Source organism: Melopsittacus undulatus, chromosome Z, assembly GCF_012275295.1.
Source record: "Melopsittacus undulatus isolate bMelUnd1 chromosome Z, bMelUnd1.mat.Z, whole genome shotgun sequence".
Lineage (NCBI taxonomy): Eukaryota > Metazoa > Chordata > Aves > Psittaciformes > Psittaculidae > Melopsittacus > Melopsittacus undulatus.
The window spans coordinates 13,039,482-13,052,962 of NC_047557.1; the positions used below are offsets into that span (position 1 = coordinate 13,039,482).

Genomic DNA, 13,481 nt, shown 5'->3' on the forward strand with positions numbered 1-13,481 from the left:
AACATCAACATTCATGCTGTAAACCTTCCTGCTCGAGGTCCCTAACGGAGGTAAGTAAATAAAAAATCAGGGACTGAGAGCAGGAAGACCAACACGCCGGTCCCTCCCGTCCTCATCGCAGTCCCCGCAGCCTCCCCTCCCCGCCACTTCCTCGTCAAAGACATTGTGGGCTAGCACAGGGTCTCCCCGCCCCGGAACCGGGTCATGCTCCCAGCCGGGGGGGGAGAGACGGCTGCCCCTCATCCTCCCGACAACGCCGCGCCCGGCCTCACGCAGGCCCTCACCCCGCCGTGACTCGGCGCTGCGGCACCCCCGGCCGCGCCGCTCCCTCACCTCAGCCAGAGCGCCCTGATCAGCAGCCGGTGCCCCGCGGGACGCCACCGCCCTCCATTCCGGTTGCCCCGACCTCGACGCGCGGGCTCAGATACAGAAAGCGGCGGCCGCTCCCGGCTCTTTACGTGTCAGAGCAACCATGGCCGCCGCCGCCGCCAGATTTGCTTCCCGACACCCGACCGCCGTTCCTCAGCGGCGCTGACGTCGGCATGCCCCCCCCCGCCCCGGAGACGGGCGCAAGGCACTGTGGGAACGGCCCGTTCGCGGTGGCGGGGTGTGTGTGGGAGGGGTGAGGCTGACGGAGCGTGAACTACAACTCCCAGCAGCCTTTGTGGCGGACGGCCACCGGCTTCCGGTCGGCCCCGGGAGCCCCGCCCACCCGAGAGCGCGCGCGTGGTTATAAGGGCGCGGGGGAGCCGCGCGCTGTAGAGTCAGGTGCCTGCGTCTGGCCGTCGGATCCCGCCAACATGTTCAGGTGCTCCGGGTGCATGAGGCTTCGGGCGGGGGGGGGGCTGCGGTGGGGCGGCTGCGGTGGGGCGGGCCGCGCTCTGCTCACTGTGCACGGGGTGCGAGCGTTCGGGGGAGCCCGGCTTCGAGGGAGCCCGGTTTCGGGGGAGCCCGGCTTCGGGAGCGTTCGGGGGAGCCCGGCTTCGGGGGAGCCCGGTTTCGGGGGAGCCCGGCTTCGGGAGCGTTCGGGGGAGCCCGGCTTCGGGAGCGTTCGGGGGAGCCCGGCTTCGGGGGAGCCCGGCTTAGGGAGCGTTCGAGGGTCGCGGAGCATCGCGTTCCTCCCGAGCGGTCTCGGCGGGAACTAATGCGTGTGTCCTGCGGTGCCCGGGTGTGAGCCGTTCGTGGGGCCGTGGTTGCGGGTCTCCTGGAATGCCCCCCTCCCGCTGCTCCCGCCTCCGTGCAGCCCGCGGGGGCGGCGGCGCTCTCGTTGTCTTTGCAGCGCTGGCGGGATGGAGCAGAGCGGAGTATCCCCCGCTCCTCCTCCGCGGTCCCTTCGTCCCGGCCCTTCCTCGAGGGGCCCCGGCTGCGCTGGGTTTCCGCAGCACGGTCTGTGGGAGAAGTGGGCAAGGGGGGGCCGGGCTGTACCGCATCTCCTCTGCCGTGTTCTTTCACCAGCCCCCTGCTCGCCGGCGGACCCGACCCGGGAACGGGGTTTGGTTGATCCCTGGGGGGTTGGCGTGAGTGTGCCTGGTGAGCGCAGGGCTCAGCGGACCCAGCACTCTTAATGGGGATGTTAGTTCAGTGTGACCATGAAATGGTTTTGTGCATACGCAGTGCCTTCTGAGCCTGTGGGTTTTGCTGTCTCTGTAGAAGACGCCTCCAGGAGATCCCATCTTCCAGCAGCAACGTGTCCACCAGCAGGACCTCGGAGCTTCTCTCTGGCACGATAACGTCTTTCCTTAAGAAGGAAAAGCTGGACGATGAAAATACTCTACAAGATACACCAGAGGCATCGCCCGGTTCTCACAAACGGCAGAAGATGAAGGAGAGGGACTTTGTCATTGCCCGCCGGGCTCGGATGCTCCGTGATTCAGGTACCATTACCCTGGTATGCCAGGGCATACCTCAGCCTCCTTTTGGAGCTGAGCTGTAAGCAATGCAAAAGACCCTGCCAGAGAGCACAGGGAAGATACAGCAAAAGGTGTAGGAAAGGGACTGGCAGAGAAAGAGCAGGGCTGTAACCTGAAGACCTGGGGCACTAAAAAGGGTTATAGCATACTGAGCTCCTTTCTCTGATATTGAAAGATTTTCAGTCTGCACCAACTGCAGAATGCAAAAGGAAATTACAGCTCTCTCCAGACCTAGGTAGACCATGATATGCACCTTGTCCTTGGTTTAGCTGTAACCGTTGTTTTTCTTAGTATCTGGCGCAGTGCTGTGTTTGAGCTTTTGTCTGAGAACAATGCTGATAACACACTGAAGGTTTAGTCTTTGCTCAGTAGCACTTACCCTGATCAAGGACCAATCTCTTGTACTCTGCCAGTAAGGGGGGCACAAGAAGCTGAGAGAGGACACCTGACCCAAACTGGCCAAAGGGGTATTCCATACTACAGCACATTGTGTCCAGTGTGTAAACTGAGGGGAGTTACCTGGAAGGCCCAGATTGCTGCTTGGGTCAGGCTGGACATCAGTCTGCAGATGCTAAGCAATTGTGTTGTGCATCACTTGTGTTTATTGTTGGGTTTTTTCCTCCTTTTAGTTTTATATTCTCTCTTCTTGTTATCTCCCTATCGCTATTAGTAGTAGTAGATTTATATTTTAGTTACTGGACTATGCTTACCTCAACCTGTGGGGTTTACATTCTTTCAGTTCTTCTCCCTACCCCACCCAGAGGGGGAGAAAAGAGGGGGATGTATGAGCAAGCATCTGTGTGGTTCTGAGTTACTGACTGGGCTTAAACCATGACAGAATGCTGTCAGATGACCCTGCTTTTACACAAGACAGATTCTGGTTCATGGGCAGCTGTTCTTGAACCTACGAATCAGAATGTGAATGGCAACACCTTCTGAAGCTCTGTATCTACTCATGAGAAGTTGAGATTGCACCAAATCTTTTCAGATAATTCGGGGGGTGGTTGTTAGTGTGCATAATTTAAGGAGCAATTTGCAGTACCTGCTTTTTCCCAGGTACCACCCAAAAGCATAGCTTGCTTTGGGCTCCCTTCTGGGAGCTTAACATGCATAGGAAGGATGGGCATTTCAGAAGAGAATGCGGGGAAGAAGGACCATACAAGCCTTAGAATACATAGGAAGTAACTGAGATGCTCTTGTTTCCAAAATGAGTATATGAGCAAAGATTATTGTAATTTTTTTTTCCATGGAATTTGTCCTTCCATACCTTTAGTATGTATACTATGTTGATGTTATGGAAAACTGCATTTGCCAGTCATGCCTATGCAGATATCTTTCTACAACAAAGATATGAAAGGGGAATAAGTAGCAGGCTGATGTCTAATGGCTTAGAGATGCAGGGGTGCTTTCTAACAGTCTGTATGCATGAATTTTAACTAGAACACCTTTGCTCTTTACCTAAAGGTGTTTCTTGGGATACACTTCCAGATGAATTGCTTTTGACCATCTTTGCATATTTGCCCCTAAGTGACTTGTTAAGAGTTTCCATTGTTTGCAAGAGGTGGCATTGTCTTTCGTAAGTATTACTTCTCATCTTGTAGTACTAAGAAAATCTTTGCTTCCAAAGACTGTTAAAGAATCTGATTCCTACCTTGTTTGTTCATATATAATTCAGTTTATGCTATATATGGGTTATATGTATGTATAATCAAAAGATGGCTTGCATATTTCAACATTAGTAAATTGTGTTAAATAGCTTTCTCAGTCTTTTGTGACACTGAAAACTTTCAGTAGTTGTACTCATCGTTCTGACCCTTTCTACCTCACTAACAAGTAATATTCTGTGCTTTAGGTTTGATGAATCTCTCTGGCAGACTCTCGATCTGGCTGATAAAATTTTGCCGCCAGGAGTGGTTGGACAGTTGCTGCCTGCAGGTGTTACTGTATTCCGCTGCCCACGATCTTCTATTGGGAGCCCATTGTTCAAAACAAGCCAGTAAGGCTTTTTCTGCATGTTCTGGATCCTTAAACATGGTCTCTAATATTCACAATTTCTCTGTGTTTTTGGTTTTAAGCTCTCCACCAGTAATAGCATTTGTGCTGTCTCTGGAGTGTGAAAGAGCTGATCAGTAGTTAGACATGTGTTGAAGTAACGGGATCTGCATTCACCTGTCAGTTGTTTAAAACTGAGTTACTGTGATTTGTTTGAAAGTACCAAGCAACCATTGTTCAATGTAGTTTGTATCTTGTAGAACCAAGAATTGTTAGGATTTTTATGTGGAATACTCAAAAAATTATTTAACTCCAGCAGGATAGACTTGCAGGTGTTACGATGAATTCTGTAAATGTGTTGAAGTTAAGAGGACTGCAGTTTTGGGTGGTAGCTTAAGAGTAGGCTCAGTGAGCTTATTAGTATGTTCAGTGTGCAGCTGAATACAAAAGTATTATTTTCTGCAGGCTTTGCACAGCTTTATTGTAGGGGATATATTTACAGTCTGGGGGATTTGTGGAGCAGGTTTTAATGCAATTTTTGTAACCTGCCTTTCTCCTTTTTCTTTTTTTAGACCTCTCAAACTTCAATGTATGGATTTGTCGAACTGTACAATGTCTGTTGAAAGTCTCCAGAGTATTCTTAGTCTGTGTGAAAAGTTGCAGAACCTCAGCTTGGAGGGCCTAGTGCTTTCTGATGACATCATCAAGTGAGTGATAAGTTTGGGAATATTCAGTAAATACCTCCCTTTCAGTGCTATCATTTTGTGCAGGCTAGCAAAAGAATGCAGTTGGGAGTTGTTCATTGTGGGAACCTTTTTAAATTGTCATATTTAGATATCTGACAGATCTAGCTGACAGGCTAGATGAGCTGTCTTGTTCCTCTCTATTGTCCAAGAGATGAGGTGAGGAGCCAATACCCCTCTGGAAGAGTGTTTCTTGGTGTTGGGTTTCTTTTTCATTCCCCAAAGCAGGAGAAGCCTGCTTGTCTCTCTAGGGTTTGTGTCCTTTGGCTGTTCCCAGACCCAAGCTGTACAGCAGAGCTACTATCATTTCCCCATCTCTGTGCTCCCAGGAGAACTTTGTGTTCGGCATGCAGATTCTTTTCTGGTTTAAGGGGTCTCAGCAGCAATCCCACCAGGCACTTGTTGTAATTCTGCACTGGTTCTCACTTTTTCATTGAACTTCACTTGTGAGTGTCTGAAAAATAACAGTGTCAAGGAGATGAACTGTCACTTGGTTAAACTGGAATGTCACTAATGGGCATGCAATAAACCTCCTGTTCAATCACAGGAGGTGATTGTGGAGGTGCCAGGGACCATTGCTCGAATGGCACAGACTCTGGGTGTCCAGTTTTCTACTCCTGAGCTTTCTGATGCCTTTCTTGCTCCAGAGAAGAAAACAAAAAGCAAACTCACAAAACAAACCAACCAAACATGCAAAAAACCCACAAACATACAAAACCCAACAGAACAAATAAATTCCCAGAGCACAGATAAACCAATATAATTTGGCGTTTTGATACCAGATAAAAAGTGCCGGAAAATGGGTACTAATTAGGGTTGGAATTTTATTACCTTATCCCTGGTAGTGTTCAAGGCCAGACTGGACTAAGCCTTGGGTGATATGGTGTAGTGTGAGGTGACTCTGACCATGGCAGGGGGTTGGAGCTAGATGATCTAAAGGTCCTTTATAACCCAAACCATCCCATGATTCTGTGAAATCTAGATACTGGATGTAAGGGATTTTCCAGGTTTTGCCAATTGCATATCTGCTGTAACCTTGCAGGCAAATGCATTCAGGGGGGATGCTGTTTGGACATGTGTTTTTGTTCTCCAGTAATCTTCATTTTGCCAGAGGAGTGGCTTCAGGAATGGGATGATTGCTTTGTCTTTTGTAGAGGTATAGTCATCTGTAATAAGCTGTGGTGTGTGTTTAATCTTATACAATAAGAGAAGGTGAAAAGAAACTCTTTCCTTTTAAACTTAGCAATTATAAATATGCAGACCTGTCAGGAATGTAAGGTAAATAGGCAAGTATCCCTCTCAAAGTTGTGCTGTGATGCAGCAGCTGGAGTTTAGATCTTTGGTGACTCTTGGATTGCTCAGGTTACTAAAGATGCAGTGCTTCATATTTAATGAATAATTCTGTGCCTGGGATTTTAGCCCTTAAAAATAATCACACTTCCTAACAATGCAAGCAGTGTTCCAATATTAAAATTCTGTCACATTTTTTCTTCCCTACAGAAATATTGCTCAGAATCCCAGTTTGGTGCGACTAAATCTCTCTGGTTGTTCAGGGTTTGCTGTAGAACCCCTGGAGCTGATGTTGAGCAGCTGTTCTAAGTAAGACAAAAATAGTTTTTGCTGTTCCTGTTTATTGCTCTTCCTGAGAAAAAGGATTCTTTTTAATTCTTTCCATATGCATCCCAATTGTACTTATCTTTAAGATCTTTTTCTTTTTTTTATGAGCTTCCTAAATGCCTAGCAGTTGATTATTAGCTGAATAATCACATAGCTTCTTTCCATCAAGCAATTTATTCTTTAATAGCAAAAAAGTACTTCAACAGTTTTTCATTAATTTCTTTAATTGTCCTCAAAGGAAGTCTACTTGGTGGGTAAACCCCATTTATGTTCTTTTGATATCATGTAAATTCGATTTTCTTGACAAAAGCAGTACATAATCCTCACAAAGTGAAAGTGTGTTTTGAAGCTTGAAAAGTGGAGTCTCAGAGCTCCCTTTCCAATCAGAGTGCAGTGTGAATGGCAGAAAACATCGTGCTTTTCCATTCCTGATCCTTCAGTAACCTTTCACTTTATGAAGCCCTGTGCTCAGATTGACGGTGCCAGTGATTAAACCATCTGCTGGCAGGAAATCACTGAGCTAAGCCCCAGTCTGTCTGGGATTTGTCCCCTGATCGTTCTGCTGACTTCCTGTGAGATGCTGGACAATCTACTTCATGTTTGCTTTTGCAAAAGCACATTTTTAATCAAAGCCCTAGTGAGTGGGCAGACAAAGCCTTAATAGTTACCTGCCTCTCATGGGTAGATAATGCTTTCTATTGCTTGGATCATGAGCTCTTTAGAGAATGGCAGTTCATACAGTGCACAGTGGATAGCAGATGGCAAACCTGATCTGAGGAATGCTAGTGGCAATTTAACTGGTTGTTTTGTTTTGTTTTCATTTACATAGAGACAGCAGCTACATGCTCTGCTTCTGCTGTCCATGGTGTCTTTGTCCTCTGGTTAAATCTACAACACCTGTACACAAAACAAACACTTTGTCCCAGCCCCAAATGGGCTATAAGTAATCAAGCATTTAAAGAGAGTTAAGGTCACAGTGTGACTAATACTTGTATAAAAATGTGAAGTATTTTATGCTAATGAGGATTAACATCTGACCAATGCTAATAATGGATAGCCTTTTTACCTGTCAATGTGAACATCTATCCGGTAGCAACAGATTCAGGTGGCAAACTGAGAAGCAAGTTGAAAAGACAGTGTCTCCCCATGGTGGTCCCTGGATAGAACCATTTTCTTCCTAAGATATTGAGTCATTCCAGCTGGAACTAGCCTTGGGAAGTTATTTTAACCCCTTGACCACAACAGGGTCTAAATCCAGCACTGGCCAGGACTTTCTCTAACTGGATCTTGAAAACCTCCAAAGACAGACTCCACAGTCTTGCTGGGCAACTTGCTGCAGTGCTTGATTATTATCATAGTAAAATTTGTAGTCACAGGTACAGTGCAGTTGGTAGTAAGTGTGTTACAAGTTTTTTGCCTTAAAAATATCAACTCTAATAGATAATATGAGAACTTGGATGTTGTGTCAGTCCTTCTTCCACATGACTCTTTGTTCATTTGTGTGTAGGCTGGATGAGCTGAACTTATCCTGGTGTGACTTCACAGGCGCCCATGTGAAAGCAGCAGTCAACCATTTTACTTCAAAATTAACCCAATTAAACTTAAGTGGATACAGACAGAATCTACAAATTGAAGGTAAATAGCAGCATGGCAAAATTTTGTACCATTTTATAATATAAAGCAGGAGGCTTTGTTTTCTTCTGGGTGGCATCCTCTGTGAATACAGAAAAGTCACGCACTAACACTGACTTTGTGCTCTGCATAGCTTGATGTACTGCCTGTCAGACAATCTTATTAATGTCTCTGGCTTAGCCATGAGGGGTGGGATGATGTGTCTTCTGAGTTTAAAAACAGTCAGATGAAAGCTCATTTTATCTTCAAGTGAAAGGTGTAGCCCTTACTTCCGAAGTAAGGCATGGAATTAGGATACACTGGATCCCATGTTCCACTATGAATCAGCTTTTCAGATAATGTACTTGGAGTCTTAAGAATTCTGCTATTGTGGCTGCTGAAGACATCTTCCAAAATGGAGCAGTCACAGTTACTACTGATAGGCCTGCCACCTAATTTAGAAGGCAAATGATCTCAGTAATCAATATTAACTATTTACTTGATAAAAGTTCTAGGAGGAAAAAGTTTGGTTAGGGTTAGGGTTTTTTTGCAGGGTTGTATAAAATACAGAGAAATCTAGATCTTCAGAGAGAGTGCAACAAAATGGACAGAAGTATAGGTAGAAGGTAAAGTGGGTTAGGTGATAAAAAGAAATTAACTTTCTCAATGTGCAACTGTAGCAATAGGACATTGGCTGACACGCAGGTAGGTAAACACAGGCAGGAATTTTTTTCTATGTACAAGAATTTCAGGCATCTCACCATTACTGTGTCTTAGTAGATTTCTAGAGCAATATCATTTGTATTATTCTCTTGCTAAGTTGCTGACACAAATGGCTTTTAGGAATTTTCTTGGGACTCAATGGGTCAGTTTTGCTGAGGATTTAAAAAAAATGCCTGTAAGGTATCTTGATAGGCCGACTGGATGCTATAAGTCTTAAGTGCATATCTTTTTAACAAAAAGTTATGTTTCAGCTGTGGGGCTTCAGTAAGAGAAGGTATAAATGAACATTTATGGAAGTGAGTAGGCTGTATAAAGCACGTTCATCTTGTTAGTGAAAGATGGACTGACTCTGAGTGTCCTGTTTTCAGATGTTCAGACACTGGTGGAAAGATGTCCTTCACTTGTCCATTTAGATCTAAGGTAAGAAGGCCTTTGCAGCTTGTCCTTAAATCGTATGGTTTAAGGAATTGTCAATTGTACTGTAGTGCTGCAATTATATAGCAACAATGCATGATTGTATAGGATTGCACAACCAGTAAATACTTTCTGTGCTAAACCTACAAAAGACTTGTTTTATGGAATGGTCTAATCTGGAGCAGGTAACTTGAACATTTCTTTCTTACCTCAGCGTAAATGTTATGTACAGGATTTGTAAACTAATAAGTCATTGTAGCCAATAGGTAGAGTGGAAGAAAGCATTTTGGTGCATGCAGTTTATGGGTCTAGCATCCTAGAGAGTGTTTAGTTCAGCTCTAATATAAATTTGTTACTTGGCCATAGAACTGGGGGGGGGGGGGAGTGGGGTGTATTTTGGCTTTGACCTAGTCAGTTAAAATATATTGAAATCTTGGTATGTGGTTTTTATGCCTTTTTATGGCATGAGTTCTGCTGCAGAATATCCGCCTGCAGAGAAACTTCTGCTTCAGTGAAGATTGAATAACTCCCACACAACACACACACTAGATACAAGTTATTCATATTGAACAAAAAAAAAATACTTCAGTGGTAGAAAAGGAAGTTTGTATTCATTAAGTTTCTTAGCCTGAATTTTTGAAATGGCAGATTTACTGCTCCTTTATACTTAAACTTTCATGTGCTCTTGTGTACAGTGACAGCGTGATGTTAAACCCTGAGTGTTTCCAGTACTTCCAAAAACTCCGCTGGCTACAACATCTGTGTCTTAGCCGATGTTATCAGATAAACCCTGCTGACTTAGTGTAAGTAATCTCTAAAGGGCTTTGATTTACTACTCGGAGGATAAGTTAATTTAAACTTGCTTTATTTTAGGTGCATCTGCAATAATCTTTCTGTGATGTGTACTCACGGAACTTGCTGTTCAGTGTGTGCATCATGTCTTCCCTTAATGGCATTGTACTGCTGGTACTCATTACTGTGAGGTACAGCTACAGGTACCAGTCCTGCCAGTGACCAGTATTGGTGTCAGTATTAGGGTTTCAGGTGCACAGCAAGGAGAGTATAGTTCTTTGGAAAAGTTGTTGACAGTCCTTGCAGACTAGACAACCTGTTTACATTCCTTTGCCTTTTCTGTGCCTGTATCAGTTGTTGGCTGCAACTGAAACACAGCTTAAATTTGCTTGCTTGTGAGGTGGTTTGGTTTTGGGATTTGTTTTTTTTTTTCCTTTTATTATTATAGCAGCTATCTATCTTAATCCTTTTAGGAAGGGTATCAATCCTAAGGAAATGATCAACACCAAGAAAAAGGTTGTGAGAGGAACAGGACTATCAAAATGGGTAGCTGAAGAACCTTTTCTGTAGAGTGTGTGCTGTCATGGTGATGGCTTGTGTATCTCTCAGTTTTGTGCAGTACTTGCTCATTGATACACAGTTCACATGATGACTGGCAATCAAGAAGCCAGGGCTGGCTATTCACCAAAACATGGTAACAGATTGGAGACTGATAGTACATAGAGGCTTGTGTCCTCAGAACCACATTGTGAAACTTCATCTGGGGCAATTCCTTACACTTGTTCTAAACTTCAGGGAAGTCAAAAGGGAGGAAACAGTTCATTTTCACTCTATGTGAGAGAGAGAGAGAGAGCAGCAAGAAGCAATTTATTAAGCCCATTTCTGGAATTACCCATGCAGACAACTAGTTTCAATTAAATATGTGCTTTTAAAAAGTAGGAAAAGGAATTTAACTTAAGTAGTTACCATAATTCTAAAAAAAATTGTAGAAATACAGTTATATAGTTTGGGTACAAACTGAAAAAAAAATCAGGTTTGTTGTTAATTTTATGGTTGTGTTTTGGGTTTTTTTCCCTCTTTTCTAGGGAACTTGGTGGAATTCCAACATTAAAGACTCTTCAGGTATTTGGAATCGTGACTGATGGCTCCCTAGAGGTCCTCAAGGAATCTCTTCCTGACATAGAGATCAATTGTTCATACTTTACAAATATTGCAAGGCCAACTTTTGGTAAGAAAAGGAGCCATGAGATTTGGGGCATCAAATGCAAGTTGGTGCTGAGTAATTCTAGTGGCTTGTGATCATGTACAATGCACTGGATGCAATGAACATACTGTGTGTAGTGAAGCTCCTTAAGAACAGAATGCTGGAGCACTTTCAGTGATAGTATTATTATTGTAAAATGCATTCTGACTTGGTCTTGTGCCTTAATGTAGTTTCATAAATATTCTCACAGTATTTTTTTACTTAAAGCCTTTAGAAATCTGATAATGTGGGAGCGATTGTGGACTCTTTTCTTCTGTAACTGGGGATATTTTTTTCAAAAGTACTGTGAAAAAAAAACTATTGTAATCAAAACAGTGCCAGCCTATAGTGACTGTTGCATGTTCTGATGCAGCTTTTGGTGCTTTGAGGTGTTCTGAGGGTGCTTCTGGTTAACTCTACCAGTTCTACAGCTCTTGAAATGGCTTGTAGGGGTGCTAGATGTTCTAATAAGGCTTATTAAAGAATTGCCTTTGTCTGAGTCTGTGGACCTCAAAGTGAATTATGGCGTTAAACCCATTTAAATGTTCAGTTGAACAAGATATGTAGTAAGATGAGAAACTACCCACTGTTTGTGAGACAGGGTACTGAGTCTGAATTTACGAAGCCTGAAGACAGAAAGGATGTTCACAGAAAAGCAGCTAAATAATGCAGAAGTGAAAAAGTAGTATAAAGGGGCTGATGAAGTTTTTCTTGAGCAGAGCATAAAGATAATACTTGTTTTAATATTCTTGTTAGCAAAATACACTTTGAAAACCCCATTCAGAACAAGCATCTGTAAATGTAGATACTGGTTATCAAGTCTTTCATGGTGTGGTGCTGTTTTCTGATACAAGGTTCTGCAATATTGAAGCTTCTGTGACCTTGACCAAACTTGACGAGCTTGATAAAAACTCTTAAAAAATATTCTTCTACATCCTTTAAAGATCTTTCAACTGCAACTCCTAAACTGTCAGGAATCTTGCAGGAGGAGGTCTCAAATGATTATAATCTTGGACCAAAACCTCAGACTGCAGTGAGTGCTGAAAGGGGTAGATGCTTTGGTGATATTAAGAAACATGACTTCAAATTTTTTTTTGTAATAGCTTATGTTTGCAGTATCACTTCTCTTGTATCTGTAACACTAATCAGTACTGGCTAGTGTTGGGTTTTGGGGTTTTTTTTGAAGTTCTATGAAAAGATGAATAATTGTCCAAAAACAAACTAAAAAATATGATCATGTACTTCTGTCTGTATGTGTTATGATGGTCCTTGTGTATAAGCATGGAATGTTCCAGCAAATGTACAGGTTAGTTGAAAAGTTCTGGAGTAAAACTTGCACCCTGTGTAGGACAGGAAGATGCTGCTGTTGCTTCCATGAATGCAGCAATCAAGCAGATAGTATTTATTCATGGATATTCAAAGTGAGCCTACAGCTTTACTGTGGGGTTGTTGCTGTTTATAGTATTCCCATCTCAATCTGAAGAGAAGGGCTCAGGAGTAAATGCCTGGTCATACAGATTAATTACTGTGGAAAGACTGTACGAGTACTAGAATTTTAACTTTACTTTCTGTAGTACAGCAAATACAGCATTGTCTTGTTAATCTGCTCTGGTTTGGTTTTTACAAAGTTTTAACTGTTGACGACAATTACAATCACAGAATTGTTAGATCTGGAAGGCACCTTAAAATTATGTAAGATCCAACACTCCTGCCATGAGCTTTACACTAGACCATGTTGTTGCTTAACTCACTACTGGGCTTGTGCCCTTCACAAAGGAGTTAATGGGCAATATGCCTTGTGAAAACTGGCCTGGAGAAGCAATGGGAGGTTGGATATTGGATATTGTGTTGCTTCACAGTTTGCGACCTGAAGTTTACGCCTTAAATGAGTTACTTCAAAAGTAAATCTCTGCAGCTCAGCACTAGTGTAAATTCTTCTTCCTATGTATCATGTAACTCCATGCAACTTGTTTTGCCTTTAATAAAGATCTGAAGAATTGATACGTTGTACAAAGTGAAATATTCTTCCATAACTTGCTACCAACTCTGTCATGGGTTAAAAACAGGGAAACTTTTAGGGAAAATCATGGTTTAGAGGACAGGGCATTATCACGAGTGTATTTTGAATTTAATAGTCTGTGATTTAAAATCCTGTACAGAGCTGAGATAAAGGTCATACTACTATCTAGAAGGAACAGTGCCAACCTTGCTGGTTATTTTGAGTATGAGGTTTGCTGTTGAAAGAGGACAAAACATTTCTATTGCAGGGCTATGGATTATGATGGCAGTTGTAGCAAACATGCAGCGGAAGCCCTCTGGGTGAGGTACCCCACTGCCCTTTCCCTACGTGAAAAAAGTTATGCACGTAGCTCTATGCAATGCCCACCAAAAGTTGCTACAGTGATTAAGTTTGTGTTTAACTAAAGCATAAAGGCT

The 13,481-nt window shown here is 43.4% G+C and overlaps 2 protein-coding genes across 2 annotated transcripts in view; one reads left to right on the forward strand and one right to left on the reverse strand.

Moving 5' to 3' along the window:
- Nucleotides 1-569, reverse strand: part of LMBRD2 (LMBR1 domain containing 2) — a 32,636-nt gene extending 32,067 nt beyond the window's left edge. The window contains exon 1 of the mRNA XM_005151994.3: nt 334-569. The gene's annotated coding sequence lies outside the window, so the exon portion shown is untranslated. The remainder of the gene's footprint in view (nt 1-333) is intronic.
- A 144-nt stretch (nt 570-713) lies between these two features.
- Nucleotides 714-13,046, forward strand: SKP2 (S-phase kinase associated protein 2). The gene is made up of 10 exons (XM_031051674.2): nt 714-808; nt 1,651-1,874; nt 3,375-3,486; nt 3,763-3,906; nt 4,475-4,609; nt 6,146-6,244; nt 7,770-7,897; nt 8,965-9,016; nt 9,706-9,813; nt 10,888-13,046. Exons 1-10 carry the CDS (start codon nt 801-803, stop codon nt 11,099-11,101), a joined length of 1,224 nt encoding a protein of 407 aa, XP_030907534.1. The 5' UTR covers nt 714-800; the 3' UTR covers nt 11,102-13,046.
- Nucleotides 13,047-13,481: the final 435 nt, after the last annotated feature.